This window comes from Electrona antarctica, assembly GCF_951216825.1.
Source record: "Electrona antarctica genome assembly, chromosome: 24".
Lineage (NCBI taxonomy): Eukaryota > Metazoa > Chordata > Actinopteri > Myctophiformes > Myctophidae > Electrona > Electrona antarctica.
Window position 1 is genome coordinate 29,395,401 of NC_136803.1, and position 17,346 is coordinate 29,412,746.

Sequence of the window (17,346 nt, forward strand, 5' to 3'; positions counted from 1 at the left end):
ATGGAAGCCATCGTTCTCACGATAATGAAAATCTAAATCTTGTTTAAAAAAGATCTGCCTAATGATGATGTCACTGGAAGACGGTTTCTAAGCTGCCCACAGCCCTCCTATGAGACACAGACGAAGAAAGAAATCGTGCCATTTTATCATGATTATTAGTGAGGACTATTATATGAAGATAGGTTGAAAAGTGGTGAAGAAGTGGTCCTTTAACACAAGCTCACAATGTGTCACCCTGGGACGTGTTGCAAATCGACTATTTTCGGCGCGCCACGCCAGCACACAGCCAAGTATAAATCAAGCCGTACATGATGTCGTCTCGTCGCCATTGAACAGTACAAGGACTGAATCTTTAATGGCTGTGTAGAGGCTGAAAACATCAGGATATCTATCTCTACTGTACATTGATCTAGCCCTCTGTTGACGGTATCTGTATTGTTAAAAGGTTTGAATTGGTTGGGTTGGACCGGTATGAACCGGCTGAACTCAAAGGCTGTGTTCAGGCTGGCGCCTTTCTGAAGGTGTATATCAATGGATATGGAGTTATTCTTTGACATAATGACGGTGTTGCTTCCCGAAGCTGATCTATACCAGGGGTTCTCAACCCGTGGGTCGTGACCCCCCGGGGGGGGTCGCCAAATAATTTTGGGGGGGTCCCCAAATAATTTAAAAAATAAAAATAAAACGTTTTTTTTTTTCTTTTTTGCAACTGAATGGCCGGAAAAGAGAAATGAATAGTTTACATAGTACACATAGTACATGCATAAACGTTCCTTAATGATTATATCTGGTTTCAGTATTTATTCATGATGTATTTTCACTATTATTATGGTTATTGTAGCGGTCAATTTGTATTGGGGGTAGGGAGGGGGGCGGGGCGGGGGTCCCGAGACGTTGCCAAAGCATTTTCGGGGGTCCCCGGCCAAAAAGGTTGAGAACCCCTGATCTATACAACCGTGTTTTTCAAACCTTTTCATGTCAAGGACCCCCACATTGATATGTATTTGCCCTCCCTCCCCCCAAGGACCTAGGGTCTGGAAGTTCACAACGCATTGGTGGCGCGATACGTTGTGAGTTTGCAGACCGGATGTTCTTCGGCGAGCAGCACCGCCAGACAGAATATAGAAGCATTACTCGCAGCCTTATGTCGTTAACGTCGTAAACACAGCAACTAAAACAGATAATACTAATACGCGTACAGTATAGTCGCTGTTGGGTGGAAACCATAACTGTTACTTCTCAGACAATGGCAAGTCACTTGTGTTCCAATAGTATAGACCCATTGGTGTTGGTTGATCCAATCTGGGGAGCAAAAACAGTAGTAACATGTATCTTGTTACTACGTTTTGTTGGTTGAATATTATATTAAAATTGGCTTAAAGGGATTTTCTCCCTTATTTTCTATCAATTACACACCCCATGAAGTCTTTAACCCATTTAGGCCTGACCTCGAAATTTAAAAAAATTCTTCTAAATCCTCCAGTTTTCTGAAATAAATATTTTCACGATTTTTCAAAAATAGCAGACCTACAAGCTCGTAGCGCGCCACTCGGTGGCGCGCTATGAGCTTGTAGATCTGCTATTTTTCAATAGCTAAAGCATAACATAATGCTAACACCAAAAGGGGTTCCCGCCCAAAATGGCTTAATTCATGAGGTCTCGATGGAGAGTCAGACTGATCTGGTCATCAAATGATTGGCTTAGGAATGTGACAAAACCCAAAAATCTCCATGGATGCAAGGCTCCATGTAGTCTACTTGCCAGCCCATAGAGCCCCATTGTGAACCTTGACATTTTGAGTACCCTAAAGTTAGTATTAACAACCTATTTTGGCAAAATCTTCAAAATTCCATTATGCTTTAAGTGGCATGTGACGTGTCAAACTAGGGGGTTTTCATGATTCTGAATCCATTCCAAGCATTAGTTTTGCACGAAAAACACTCCTTGGGCTAAAAACGGCCATAGCCATCATTACAAAATGAGGTCAACACATTTGAGCAAGTGCCTTTGGCCAAATTTAGCCGAAGGAGTGTTTTTCGTGCAAAATTAATGATTCAGAAAACCCCCTAGTTTGACACGTCTCATGCTACTGAAAGTATGATGAAATTTGTTTTGCCTTGTATACAGTAGGTTTAATGGTACCCCAGCTTATTATGCTAATTTTGAAAATTGCCCAACATATGCAAGTTAGCATCCAGCAGTTTCTAAATGCTGGAGACCCATATTCAACATTTCTAAGATATAACTTTAGGGTACTCAAAATGTGGCAAGTGGACTAATGCGGGGAGAGCAATCGAAAGAAAAACAAATCCATAACCAATGACCATATAAGGAGTTCCCACTGCAGCTCTGCCCAAATATGGACATAATGGACAATATGGATATTGTGTAACCTCAATTAACTTATATTCTATTTCCAAAAATAGCAGATATACTGTACAAACGACTCATTGTGAACTTGTTGACTGACCTATTTTTTTGCTTATTTTGTGTGACATAGTAAAGAAACAAGCACAAACATGAACATTAAATGAGAAGGTTTCTGCCCAACAGCAACGATATCCAACCTAATCGCTTTGCAAATAACAGTATGGACAGTCAGTCCTTAAGCTCGGTAGGGAAATGTTTTGAGGTCAATTACACCAATATGCAACTCATTGCAACTCAATGAGTTGCATTTGGTGTAATCTGAGTTCCCAGAAGTTTTATTTTTCGCCACTAGGGGGGCGAGAAACATTTGGTGTGGTTGACCTTAAAACGGTTTTGTCCTAAGGAGTCTCTACCCAGTGGTGTGCACAGACATTTAGAGGGGCAGGTGCTCAAGTGAAAAAAGGGCACCTTGTGCAGCGCGTGGAACCGGCCGGTTGCCTTAACCCATTTTGACCTGAGATCAGATTCTAAAAATGTCTTCTACATCCTGACAGTTTTCTGAAAAAGCTATGTTTCTATGTCAGTCGTTCTTCGATTTTTCAAAAAATAGCAGACCTACAAGCTCATAGCACGCCACTCGGTGGCGCGCTATGAGCTTGTAGATCTGCTAATTTTCATTAGCAAAAAGGATAGTGTGAGATTTATAGATTTTGGGGCATAAATAATGTATTAGAAGATTTGTTTTATCAAGAATTGATCAATGTCACCATGGTCCACATACTGTACTTTTTTTTGTTTTTTTTCCAAAAGGGCACATTGATGTCCAGTGGGCAAGGGCAGGCGGTGCTCTAGCACCCCCTAGTGTCTATCTGTGCACGCCACTGTCTCTACCGTTGGTTTGGGCTTTAAAAGGTGGCTGTTGAGGAACAAAATGGGATTTGCCTGCAAACAAACCATCAAAAACATGAACAGACCGCTGGAGTTAAACCCATCCCAGCGTCTCTATGCTGATATTTCTACTACACTTTATAAGTGTGCTAGTGCGTTAAGATATATTTCAATTAAAATAAAATAAACACACAATTTTCTATACATCTTTGTGGAGCTCACCTCACCTGTGTGTTCTCAGCTGACTGGGAGCCTGCATTCATCCAGTATCTCCACCATGGGAGCACTGACCCGGGATCAGGTGTGGTGTGGCGCCAGTATAATAACACCACTTAAGGAGGGGGCTTGAGTTCTGACCCCAGATCAAGGATGAAGGAGTGTAGGAGGTGTGTAAATGACTCTCCTGTGAGATATCCACGGCTCTCTTAAAAACAGTTTGGGCTATATCTTAGCCCTTATCCCTAAACTTATTTGCCTTTTTTCTTTTTTTGCAATTTTGAAAAACCTTTTAAAATAGTTCAAAGAGCCAATCTACAAGCTCACAGCGTGGTGATGTAGATCAGCTCGTTGAACTTTTTTCCCCCAAAATAGTAAAAACAAAAAAAGGCAAATAAGTTTTGGGGTAAGGGGTGGCGCAAGACAGGGCTCACTACCTAAACCACTTAACCCATTTTGGCTGAGATCAGATTCTAAAAATGTCTTCTACATCCTGACAGTTTTCTGAAAAAGCTATGTTTCTATGTCAGTTGTTCTTTGATTTTAAAATACAGACTTACAAGCTCGGCGTGCTATGAGCTTGTAGATCTGCTATTTTTCAATAGCTAAAGCATAACATAATGCTAACACCAAAAGGGGTTCCCGCACAAAATGGGTTAAACCCAATGTATATCTATACCCCCCCCCCCCCCACCAGGGTGAAAACCCCAATTCAAATGTAAACTTTATTGGTGTATTGTGCTGCTTATGTAAATTAGAAAACATCTCATCGATTTGCCAATTATGACAGATTTGACATGAATAGCCATGTGAGTATTAGTCTACTTCCCAGGGAGAGGAACGATTGCGATTACAAGTAGAATTGTATATGGTTGTCAGGCCTGCCCGCATGTCACATCAGGCCCCTCTCACATCACTGAATGACAGAGCTGACATGGTCCTGTCATGTCACCATGACAGGGTCACAGGAATATCGGGGCCCTGCTGTCACAGGACTTTCAGACCCTCTCTGACATCCCTGTGACAGCTATAGGGCCTGTCATCCCTGCAGGGAAAAGGGCTGTGGCAGGTCCTGGTCAGAACCCTGTGACCAGGATACGCATCATGTATCAGTAGTGTCGGCCGTTATTGTGTCTGCATCATGGTCAGTAGTACCGTGGTCGATATCATGTCAGTATCATGTCATGGTCAGGTCAGTGTCATGGACAATATCATTTCAGTATCATGGTCAGTATCATGTATCTTGTCAGTATCATGGACAATATGTCTGTGTCATGGTCAGGTCAGAATCATGTCAGTGTCATGGTCAGTATCATGTAAGTGACAGTATCTTGTCAGTATCATGGACAATAATGTGTCATGGTCAGGTCAGTGTCATGGACAATATCATCATGTCAGTGTCATGGTCAGTATCATGTAAATGACAGTATCTTGTCAGTATCATGGACAATATGTCTGTGTCAGTGTCATGGTCAGTATCATGTAAGTGACAGTATCATGGACAATATCATGTCTGTCATGGTCAGGTCAGCGTCATGGTCAGAATCATGTCAGTGGCATGGTCAGTATCATGTAAGTGACAGTATCTTGTCAGTATCATGGACAATATGTCTGTCATGGTCAGGTCAGTGTCATGGACAATATCATCATGTCAGTGTCATGGTCAGTATCATGTAAGTGACAGTACTGTATCTTGTCAGTATCATGGACAATATGTCTGTGTCATGGTCAGGTCAGCGTCATGGTCAGAATCATGTCAGTGTCATGTCAGCATCATGGTCAGTGTCATGGTCAGTGTCATGGTCAGGTCAGCGTCATGGTCAGAATCATGTCTGTCATGTCAGCATCATGGTCAGTGTCATGGTCGATATTTAATTCTGCACTTGGGATGTTTGATATCAAAGACAGAACTATCCCTTTAACCACTTCCGTCCGTACTTTCGCTCCCCTTCTCCTTGTCTTCTCTCTACGCCAAATCTCGTCGCCAAAAAATGGCAGATCTACGCGCTCAAAACGCGTATCCCGGCCCGTTGTCAGCTTTTGTTTTCGCTATTTGTACTGAATTCTTTGCTTATGGTTCATGGGTTAACGGGGGTCATGCACTGGTGATTCAAGGTCCAGCACAGATCTCTGGAGCAGCGCTCTCCCACGCAGAGACACTTCGTGAATGCAGGATCCAAAGTGAAAAATAGTCAGGTATGTTTTTTTTCTAGTGCGTGATAATGTTGCTTATATTAATAAACAACGTCTTTTGTTCAAAACACTCTTGTGAACTCAGTCTTTGACTCTTTACCAGCACCGGCACATATGCAGCAAAGGTAGGACTGTTGTATTGCACTGAATGTGAAAACATGCTGATAATTATTTATTGAATCAGAAACACAGACTGATTCAGACTTTAGGCCCGAACTGCACCAATGATTCTCCTTGCAACCAAACATTTTCGAGTAGTTGCAATGTAGTTGCACGAAACCATAGAGCACCGAAGTCTGACGTCAATATCGGTAGTGGGCGCAAATCCACAGGTTCATGTACTTTTTATTTGCATTGTAATCCCCATAGGGGGATTTTAGATCGCCTCATATAATAACTGTTTTAAAAATAAACAAATCATCCATATTATCATATGGATATGAAGAATCAACTGACTGAGAGAAAACGTTATTGTTACTGCTACTGAATTAGTTACATTTTCACTAGAAACAGACTATCATATATGGGTCACTGACGGTCGTAAACCATACAGAGACACCTCCCTGACTAACGCAGAGACAGCTTGTTTATTTTTGGATCACAACGCTTATATGAAACGATTTTAAGATGAGCCCATGTTATTCTCCATAGAGAAATTACTTCCGTGAACCAGGGGAATCGAGGGGATGAGCGAGCGAGTGACGCCAGGACTTCGGCGCACTATTATCCCCAATGGTAGTTGCAAGGAGTTGCATTGGTGTGACTGACATCCTGTCGACAGTTTTGTTGCAAGGAGATTAATTGGTGCGGTTTGGGCCTTGACTTAAAAGGATTCCCTGGATAATAAGACAAATATGCCTTTAAACATTATACTTGCCCTCTATAACTAAAATACAAAAATAAAAACACCTTAAATACCGGTATTTCTTTTCTTTCATAAATAAAGAAACTTTCACTCAATAGGAGCTGCTCCCGTCATACATCCTAAGGTTAATATGAGCATCAAAGCAATATTTTAAATACTTTTTATTAGCATGTGCATTCCATACATTCCATAGGGCTGGACCATACATGGACATATGACATCAACTTGCGACGGGAGCAGTTCCTATTGAGTGAAATATTCTTTATTTATTTTAGTTATAGAGGGCAAGTATAGGGTTTTAAGGCATATTTGTCTTATTCTTTATTAAGTCACAACGGGCAATAGTAAAGTCATATTTACTATTTCCCCCACAGTACCTGTTAATAGGTCTATCAATAGAATACATTTAAGGCCTTAAATATTTATCGTAACTTACCATAGAAAGCAAATGTGGTAGGCCTATATTCAAAAAGTGCGTTACAATTTTTAATAGTAAATTGTTGATGGTGCCCAGTTTTTCCCAAGGGGCGGGGCTAATCCAGACCTGCACCAATATGATTGGACAATCAAAAAGATTTTTCACGATGGTGCATTGGTGCACTATCAGAGTTCCAGACCTGTGAGGCCTACCAAACACCAATCAAGCAAATGTTTGGTTTTTATGTTTTTTTGGGCCACCACAATGCTTTTCCAATGGGAGTCACATGGTTTGATCAAACATTTGTGTTTGATTGCTGGTGGTGTTCTGCCCCTCCCCCCTCATCAAACAAATGTTTGGTCAAACCATGTGACTCCCATTGGAAAAGCATTGTGGTGGCCCCCAAAAAACGACCAAACATTTGCTTGATTGGTCGTGTTTGATACGTGTGAATGAGGCCTAAGGGTACATTTGGTTCCATTTGTACACACTCAGAGTTACAGACCAGTAAGGGTTAATTTGGTTCCATTTGTACACACTCAGAGTTACAGACCTGTAAGGGTTAATTTGGTTCCATTTGTACACACTCAGAGTTACAGACCAGTAAGGGTCCATTTGGTTCCATTTGTACACACTCAGAGTTACAGACCAGTAAGGGTCCATTTGGTTCCATTTGTACACACTCAGAGTTACAGACCAGTAAGGGTCCATTTGGTTCCATTTGTACACACTCAGAGTTACAGACCAGTAAGGGTTCATTTGGTTCCATTTGTACACACTCAGAGTTACAGACCAGTAAGGGTCCATTTGGTTCCATTTGTACACACTCAGAGTTACAGACCAGTAAGGGTCCATTTGGTTCCATTTGTACACACTCGGAGTTACAGACCAGTAAGGGTCCATTTGGTTCCATTTGTACACACTCAGAGTTACAGACCAGTAAGGGTTCATTTGGTTCCATTTGTACACACTCAGAGTTACAGACCAGTAAGGGTCCATTTGGTTCCATTTGTACACACTCAGAGTTACAGACCAGTAAGGGTCCATTTGGTTCCATTTGTACACACTCAGAGTTACAGACCAGTAAGGGTTAATTTGGTTCCATTTGTACACACTCAGAGTTACAGACCAGTAAGGGTTAATTTGGTTCCATTTGTACACACTCAGAGTTACAGACCAGTAAGGGTTAATTTGGTTCCATGTGACGTATGTGCAGTCAGGGGAGGCATCATGAGAAGAAAAAGAAAGGAAATAATACAATACAATAAGTATTAATATTTGTCCTCTGGTCTATGATTTCAATGCAATTTTGGTGTGGTTCCTAATGTATTTTGATCATTTTTATAGTGAAAATCGCTGAAATTCTGTTCAAATACAACGGTGAGACGAGAGGTGAGGCATGGAGGAGCAGAGCCTCCCTCCAGATTACGCAACTGGATTGAGTGCGTGCAAATTGCCATTACTATGTATGGTGGAAAATGCTTGCCTTGAGGCAGCCAGTACCTCTGCCTCAAGGCAGGCTGCTGTTTAGAGTTCATGACGGGGTTAGCGGGGTGACTCTTGTAGAAAAAAAAAGAAAAAAACACCACAGCAACAAATGCGACGCTATAGAGCTTAGCTGTGATTTCTCGCCCTGAAAATGGAGGATTAGATTTGATTTCTAAACTAAGACATTTTTCAAAGCTGGACTTTCAGTCAAAGGCGCGATTCATACTCCTATTTTAGAGCCGAATAAAAGTCGGTTCGGCTCTGTAGAGCCTACAATGTGACGTCATTTGAGGTTCGGGGGGGGCGGGTACCGTCCTAAAGTCGGCTCTTCGGTGCTACTGAAAATGTCTGACGAGCCGAAATCATTTCGGCACTACAGCGCCGAAACAGCTGTAAAATAGGAGTATGAATCGGCCCAAAGCAAGAACTCATAAATATTGGGAGACCGACGCCAGAAGAACTACGAGGTTTGCTTCAAACGACGGGAGTCGGGAACAGACGGGAAACTACTCGTTCTTTTCAAACGGATTGGTATACTCGTAAAGACTGGCTTTGTGGCTCGTATAAAAAAAAACGTCTTTACTGCTTTCCCTGCCTTTTATTCTCAACGAGTGACAATTGTGCACACTCAAAGTTACAGCCTTTACGTTATTTCAGCTCCAAAAAAATCTAGACTATGAATAGGCCTTTAAGGGTCCATTTGGTTGCTTCAGCAATGTCCTGCACATAAGCAATATTTTTGGTTAAATAATTTGTTTTAAGGTAGCTCTGGTCCAGAGCTAGGTTTAAGGACAAGGTAAAGCTCTATATTGTCATGGCTACTATAGTCATGTGATTTAGAGGTGCAGTTGCATGTTGTTCCCAATCGAGGGCGCAATCCACTCTATATATTCAGGAACTGCTTCCTGTTCTGTAATTGTCACTTCCTTCCAGGTCGTTTTGAGTTGGCTGCTGAGAACAACAAGCTGTGAACAACTACTGGTATGAAAACACACACAGAATAATCATGTATTTCCATAACACGTAAGAGATAATGAGCCATTCTCTTATTGGAGGCTGTGATCATGAAGCAAAGATAATTCAGTCAAGTTTGGTGTTGTTGTGAGACCACTAGCTATAGACCATTTGCAGACCATGGCCATGTTTCCATCAGAGTTTGGAAGCACTCTTGCATTATGTGCTAATTCAAAACAGGTTGTATGCACTTCCAAACTCCAGCACTTAGAAAAATAATCACCTGCAAGTTGCAAGGACACAATGTAGCTCATAACATGTATACAGTGGATTTTTATGAAACAAACACTTTGAGGATAGAAAGAGAATAATTCAAGCTTTCTGTACAGCTGCAATGTTGGCGAGTTTGACATAGTTTAATACAATCAGACAGGACTTTTCTGTTTGGATGAATGGGCTGCCAATGGAAGTTGCACCTAGGTAGCACCTTGCCAGATTAATTTATATGGTAAAATGGTCTGCATATGGAGAATAGGCCCAAAAGCCTGTTGCTAATGCTAACACTAGCATGACTGAAGTAAAATGTGACAAGTAGCATATTAATTCATATTTAGAAAATGTTTCAGATGTCAAACATTTATGAGATGATGATGGTGGTCATGGAAGGGGAACCTTCTGAAAGCTTCATGGGCAAAGATAATCAACTTAGAAATCTCAAAATAGGTCAAAATGACCACTTCACCACTTTTCAACCTATACATTCATATGTTCATGATAGAAATGCCACAATTATTTTCTACTGTGTCTGTCGTATGGGAAGGCTGTGGACACGCTGATATGTGACCAGATTTGACTGAGAGCCTGCCATTGTGCAACGTACCTCCAGCTTTTCACCAGAGGAGAAAAACTGAATTTATTTACATTTTATGATCCAAAATGAGTTAATAGCACAGGAAGACTCTTCACATACTAGAGCATGTCTGGAATAAATATTCAAAAAAATCCAATGGTAGTCCCTCAGTCAAATTTGGCCTCATGTGTCCTGGTCAAACTGTGTTACACACAGTAGCATGCTGTGGTCTGAAATACAGTATGCGTGCGTTCAAATGAAGTCAACATGCATCAGTGTTCCAGACGTTTTGTTAACGGTGTCAAAATCGCTCTCACTGCCGAGTGTGAAGTCCGCATTTAGTCAGTTCCTTTGTCAAATCTTCTTTCGCTTTTAGATCTATTTATATTGTTGTTGTTGTTGTTTTTCTTGGAGCGGGCCTTTTAAATTGCCAAATTAAAGGCTCTGTCAGAAATAATGGGTTTGGTAAACAGCCATGCAGCGAAATCAGGCCCTGTTCTGGACGCAGCTGTCCTTGGCTGATTGGGTATAGAGAGCGGAGAGCCAATTAAATGTGGAATTCAGTTTGAACAGGGCCTCTGGTTTTGGCATCCTGACGGTGAAGCAGTTTAGGGACGGTGTTAGTGTCATGTCAACAGATGACACATGCAGAGGGAACGCACTTCAAGGAGCACACACACACACACACACACACACACACACACACACACACACACACACATTTTGACCTGAGATCAGATTCTAAAAATGTCTTCTACATCCTGACCGTTTTCTGAAAAAGCTATGTTTCTATGTCAGTCGTTCTTCGATTTTTCAAAAATAGCAGATCTACAAGCTCGTAGCGCGCCACTCGGTGGCGCACTATGAGCTTGTAGATCTGCTATTTTTGAGTGGTGTAAACCACTCCAACAACTGGCTTTGTACCCGTGTCTGTTCGTACCAAAAAAAATGTACCCGTGTCTGTTCGTACCAAAGAAAATGAGCATGGTTGCTATGGTCACCCAGTTCACACAGGTGTGATTTCATTACGTCAGACATTACGTCAGACCACAGCTGATCAGTCTATATAAGACCTTACACCACTCAGTTCACACGGGTGTGATTTTTCAATAGCTAAAGCATAACATAATGCTTACATCAAAAGGGGTTCCCGGAACTTCCCGCCCAAAATGGGTTAAGCAGTGGCGTCATGTGGCAGTCACAGTGGGCACTAAAATATGTTCCTATGTCCAGCTTTGAGGGTTTGTGTAAACACAAACATTGTCCTAACGCAAACATTGAAGACAAAAGTGTGTAAACACAATTACATTGAAGACAAAAGTGAGGATGCAAATTGTGACTGGCCAGAATGAGATGATAGGAGTGCCCCTCACTTCACACGGGTGTGATTTTTTTTTTTTTTATCCCATTATTTTGTAACCCCGTTTTTTTTTCTTCCACCCAGTGTCAATTATCTAATGTAATCCTGGGCGCTACACTCCCTCTGCCAACCTGGGGAGGGCAACCCCCCCCCCCCCCCCCCCACCTAGTGTATATGGCCCATACAGTACATGGGCACTGATGACGTGGAGGAGGGAACAACACGCCCTCAGCGCCCACACAGCGTCCCCAGCAGGAATCGAACCCAGGACCTTCTAGCGGTGAGACCAGTTTCCCCACGGGTGTGATATTTCAATATGCTCCCCACTTTGGAGAGGGATTGGTTGGAAGGGGTGCATGCATATTTTTTATTTAATGTTTTATCCCACGATTTTGTAACCCATTTTTTCACCCAGTGTCAATTATCTAATGTAATCTTGGGCGCTACACTTCCTCTGCCAACCTGGGGGGGCAGCGGACTGACCTCATGCTTCCTTCTATGCATGAGGAGTCCAAGCTGCTTCTTTTCACCTGACAGGGGAGAGTTTCCCCGGGCCGGACGTAGCACGTGGAAGGAACACGTTATTCCGACCAGTTCCTTTCCCCTCCATCAGGCGCCCTGGCTGGCCAGGGGGAGGTAGTTTAGAGACCAGTATTACGGCATGTTTTTGTGAGGGTACCTACCCTAGGGGGCACGGGGAGAACATGCAAACTCCACACAGAAAAGGCCCTTTCGGAGGAGGGAACACGCCCACAGCGTCCCCAGCGGGAATCGAACCCAGGACCTTCTAGCTGTGAGGCGACAGCACTACCGACTGTGCATGCATATTAAAATGGTGACAAGTTGCTTCTGCTATCTAGGCTCTGTCTTCCTCTGAGGGGTTCTGTTTTCCCCTGGGGGGGGGGGGGGGGGGGTGGTGTGTGTGTGTGTGTGTGTGTGTGTGTGTGTGTGTGTGTGTGTGTGTGTGTGTGTGTGTGTGTGTGTGTGTGTGTGTGTGTGTGTGTGTGTGTGTGTGTGTGTGTGTGTGTGTGTGTGTGTGTGTGTCTGTTTTCCCCTGGGGAGGTTTGTGATCCAAACAATGTCTCCCTGCTCTTAAATGGTTGTCTCCGAATTGTGCTTCACAGGGAATGATGTGTAGCAGAGCCTGAAGATCAAAATATACATCTGCCCCCAAACTATTTGTGAACGTTCTGACTGAACTGTTAGTTGGTTAGCTTACTCTGTGCGTGCGTGTGCGTGCGCGTGTGTGTGTGTGTGTGTGTGTGTGCGTGTGTGTGTGTGTGAGAAACACCTGCACCGTTTCAGTAATCTTTTGGACCCTGCGAGGCGGAACCTGAATCAAAGTCCTCCACAGCAGCCAGCTGCCGCTGCCGCTGCCAAATTGGGAGGTCCTCCTCAAAAGTATAGCTACTGAATTCCTGGACGTCGCTCACAAAATATGAGTGAGGCACTCATATTTGATACGGTCTGTTTCTAGCGAAAATGTATCTAATTCGGCGGCATTAACATTAGCGTTCTCTCGACAAAGAAATCATGTATCGTATTAAATGGATGATGCATGCTGGAAATAGCAGAGTGGCGCGCTACGAGTAGGTCTGCTATTTTTGAAAAATCGTGAAAATGTGCCTCAAATCTTTGAATAGATATTCTTTCAGAGCGAACGTTTTTAACTCAAATCTTTGCTTCTGGAGGGCTCCCTGGAACAACATATTTTCAGTTTTCAGGGTTGGTGGTCAAATACAGATTCTGGGGTCCTTGACATGAAATATTGAACACCACTGATGTAGAAACATAGGTTTTTCAGAAAACTGTCAGTATTTAGACAGTTTAAAAAAAAAAATGACGTCAGGCCTAAATGGGTTGGGTATGCTCAATAAGTTACATCATGCAAAATAAAAGGCTAATGCAACAATACAGTGCATTAAGTTCAAACTATTAAAACCATCTATACAACGCAGTCATATATAAATCAGTGAATACAATACAATGTGCTCTCCACAGGTAACTCGCCGTGGCGGTGGGACCCACCCCAGGGGTCTTAGCTTGTGACACCGCCCAACTCACCGGGGAGATGCTTGCTGGACAACATGGCGATGGCAATGCAGACGACATCGGGGTCCAATTCTCTGTGCGGACAGCAGCTCGCACAGATAGCCCGTTGGCAGAGCAAGGTGAGCACACAATCTCTAAAGTTCCACCTGTGTCTAACTACAGGAGACTGCAAGTGTAACGCTGTAATGCTGACATAATGAAGTGACATTATTCCTATAAAACAAACGTGTATGTGTTGCACTATTATTGTCTCCACCAGGCCGAAGGCATTGGGAGAGAGTATGTTTTGCACTCCGTGTGTGTGTCCGTGTGTGTGTGTGTGTGTCCTTCCGTCCGTCTGTTACCAGCTAATCTCCGGCACACACACTCCCTGGATGCCAACGATGAACCTCTGCCCCACATTTTCCAGAACGGCCTGTTATAGCGCCACCAGGACGCCGCTTTGTGCAAAACAAGTTTTTGGACAGTACACCTACAGATTTTGTCCAAACATCACACAAATTGGTACACAGTCTCTCTAGAGCCATTCAACGAAACAGGTCTTTCAGATTTCTCAGACTCCATCCTGATTGGCTAAGATTGGCTTCCAAAGTTCGCAGGAGTGCTCAGTTTCAAACAAAATGCTGCAAATCATGAACACATCGTGTGATTTCCGTGAAATTGTGCACGCACATTCCCACTAGGCCGAGGAAGAAATGCCACATGAACATTTTCAACTCAGCCTCATGGTGGCGCTATAACTGGCCGAAAAGTGTTTTACCTCTAACTGCATGGATCTGTGGATAACTTTGTATGCCAACTCCCTAGAGGCCAAGGAAAAACCTTTGCCTGGAATTTTTCACATCTGCTCTTTATAGCGCCACCAGGAGGCCGACATATGTAAAACACATTTTCTAATATTACTCCTTCAGATTTTATCCAAATTTCACGCAAATCAGTACACATGTTCTCCATAGTCATGTGATCAAGACGGGTTTGTTTGATTTCTCATAATCCACCCTCATTGGCTACGATTGGCTTCTAAACTTTTCAGGAGTAGCCCGCTTTGTACCCGTTTTGTACAAATCGCCACAACTACTCAACGCAGCGTCCGATTGCGGTGAAACTGTGCATGCATATTCCCACTAGGCTGAGGAAGAAATGCCACTTGACAGTTTTCCAATCAGCCTCATGGTGGCGCTACAACAGGCCAAGCCGCGTCTCACACACACACACACACACACACACACACACACACACGTTTATATATTACTCCTACACATTTTGCCAAACATCACACACACTGGTGGAGACCTGTGCCCGGAAGGGCACTTTTTCTAGTTTTCTCTCTTGTCTGTCCTCTCGCTTGTTTTCTTTCTTTTGCTCTCGTTTGGTTGTTTTTCTCTGTCTCTTGTTTGTTTACTTAAATGAAAATACTCGTGCTCTGTAATGACGTCATGTCAGTAGCACTCGGGTCACGCTGCAAGGGACGTTTGGACAGTTTGATATGTGACTCACGTCACTTCATGTGGTCGTTGCATTCAGACTGAGACAGATCTCAGATCGGATTTAAATCAGATTTGAAACCACCTCTGGATGTGACTCAAGTCACATTTGAAAAGATCGGATTCCATATGACCTGTCTGCATTTAGACTTATTTAAGCAAATCGGATTTCTATCTTGAAGTGACACAGATCTGATTCAGGCTACATTCAGGCTAGATTTGGCTGCCAGTGTAAATCAGGCCTAAGTGACTCTTTTATATTATCATCGTCCTCACCCCACCTGAAACCAATGCAGGTAATGACTTTGTCCCCGCTCTATACCGTCGTTGCACCATTGATGAGTCTGTGCTCCAACACACACAACACAATATATTTAGTCTAAGTTCTAGTCAACATAGCTTAGTTTTTATTTAATTTTCAGTCGGTGGGAAAAAAGTAATCGACGAAATGAACACTGGCGTTCACTTAACAGGTTCAGGTTCATTTATTTGTTTGTCCCCGAAGGGCGATTTGGTGTACAGCAAAGCATAACAGGCAGACACAAGAATCACATAAATTACAGTAAAAAGAACATGGTACACATATGATGTATATGTACTACAAAGAGAGACTGCTTTTCTCCCTCTATAAAGCTCATAAACAGATGTAAAGACTTGACTTAAATACTCAGGCAAAAATACGGAGAAGTTCTGCAGACAGATAGACAAGCAAGCAGATGAATGAAGGTTTCGGAGTCCCGTTTTATTTTCAGAGAGTACAAGACATCACAGCCATGGGGCCGGAGCCCCATGGATGTACCCAGCAGCCCTACGGCTTGTGGGACTAACTAACACAGATAGACATTTTCAGTAGATTTTATACAACTGAAGACAGAGACATCAAAGGGAAATGCAAAGGTGGTCTCAACCCCCTTTACCAAATTGTCAACATGTCTATGTCCAAATAAGGTAATGGTCAAGTCACAGACTCACAGGAAGAACAGTGCTGCTATCAGCAAGCCAGATCTGTCCCCTGCAGCTGCCTAGGTGTCGGTCAGAGCAGGAGACAACGAAATGTTTCTGCAGTTACTTTTGCTATTATTAATGTGAACTGTGGTTCCAGATACCACACATAGTAAATAAAAACAGGATGGCAGTTCAAGGTTTCGGTGTAGCAACGGAAATTCATAACGGCGACAAAGTTACAAAGGGAAGGGCACACGGCAGAGTCGCGTGCATTAAGAACAGAGAACGTAGCAAAGGGTACAAGGTCGTCAACGTGACGCAGAGTAAAGTGGGTGAGTGAGGTAGAGGACAGTGAGGTGTACGGAGCCTGAGGAGGACAGATGAATGGAGCTATTCAGAGTGACAGGAAGACGTAGAAGAGAGAATGGTGGACTGCATGACATTTAACCCCTTCAAAATTGTTACGTTCGAGTACAAACCGCTTCGAAGAACACCATGGAAACCTGCAAAGTGTATACTGCACCACACAATGGCTTTTTTTTATAAATAAGTTATAGCGGTTTTGAGCGCTGCAGCTGCTCCTACGCACAGCTTTGTGTGTCTGTCTGTCTGTCTGTCTGTCTGTCTGTCTGTCTGTCTGTCTGTCTGTCTGTCTGTCTGTCTCTATTCTGTCTGTCTGTCTGTCTGTCTGTCTGTCTGTCTGTCTGTCTGTCTGTCTGTCTGTCTGTCTGTCTGTCTGTCTGTCTGTCTGTCTGTCTGTCTCTATTCTGTCTGTCTGTCTGTCTGTCTGTCTGTCTGTCTGTCTGTCTGTCTGTCTGTCTGTCTGTCTGTCTGTCTGTCTGTCTGTCTGTCTGTCTGTCTGTCTGTCTGTCTGTCTCTATTCTGTCTGTCTGTCTGTCTGTCTGTCTGTCTGTCTGTCTGTCTGTCTGTCTGTCTGTCTGTCTGTCTGTCTGTCTGTCTGTCTGTCTGTCTGTCTGTCTGTCTGTCTGTCTGTCTCTGTTTGTCTGCCTGCCTGCCTGCCTGCCTGCCTGCCTGTCTGTCTGCCTGCCTGTCTGTCTGTCTGTCTGTCTGTCTGTCTGTCTGTCTGTCTGTCTGTCTGTCTGTCTGTCTCTGTTTGTCTGTCTGTCTGTCTGTCTGTCTGTCTGTCTGTCTGTCTGTCTGTCTGTCTGTCTGTCTGTCTGTCTGTCTGTCTGTCTGTCTGCCTGTCTGCCTGCCTGCCTGCCTGCCTGCCTGCCTGCCTGCCTGCCTGCCTGCCTGTCTGTC

The 17,346-nt window shown here is 43.3% G+C and overlaps 1 protein-coding gene across 1 annotated transcript in view; it reads left to right on the plus strand.

Annotated features, from left to right (window-relative positions):
* The first annotated feature begins 9,333 nt into the window (after positions 1-9,333).
* The window catches only part of LOC306917424 (uncharacterized protein), a 68,906-nt gene continuing 60,893 nt past the window's right edge, over positions 9,334-17,346 (plus strand). The window contains exons 1-4 of the mRNA XM_079495649.1: positions 9,334-9,419; positions 11,687-11,882; positions 12,908-13,044; positions 13,604-13,773. Coding sequence (XP_079351775.1) covers positions 13,690-13,773 — 84 coding nt within the window. The 5' untranslated portion in view covers positions 9,334-9,419; positions 11,687-11,882; positions 12,908-13,044; positions 13,604-13,689. The remainder of the gene's footprint in view (positions 9,420-11,686; positions 11,883-12,907; positions 13,045-13,603; positions 13,774-17,346) is intronic.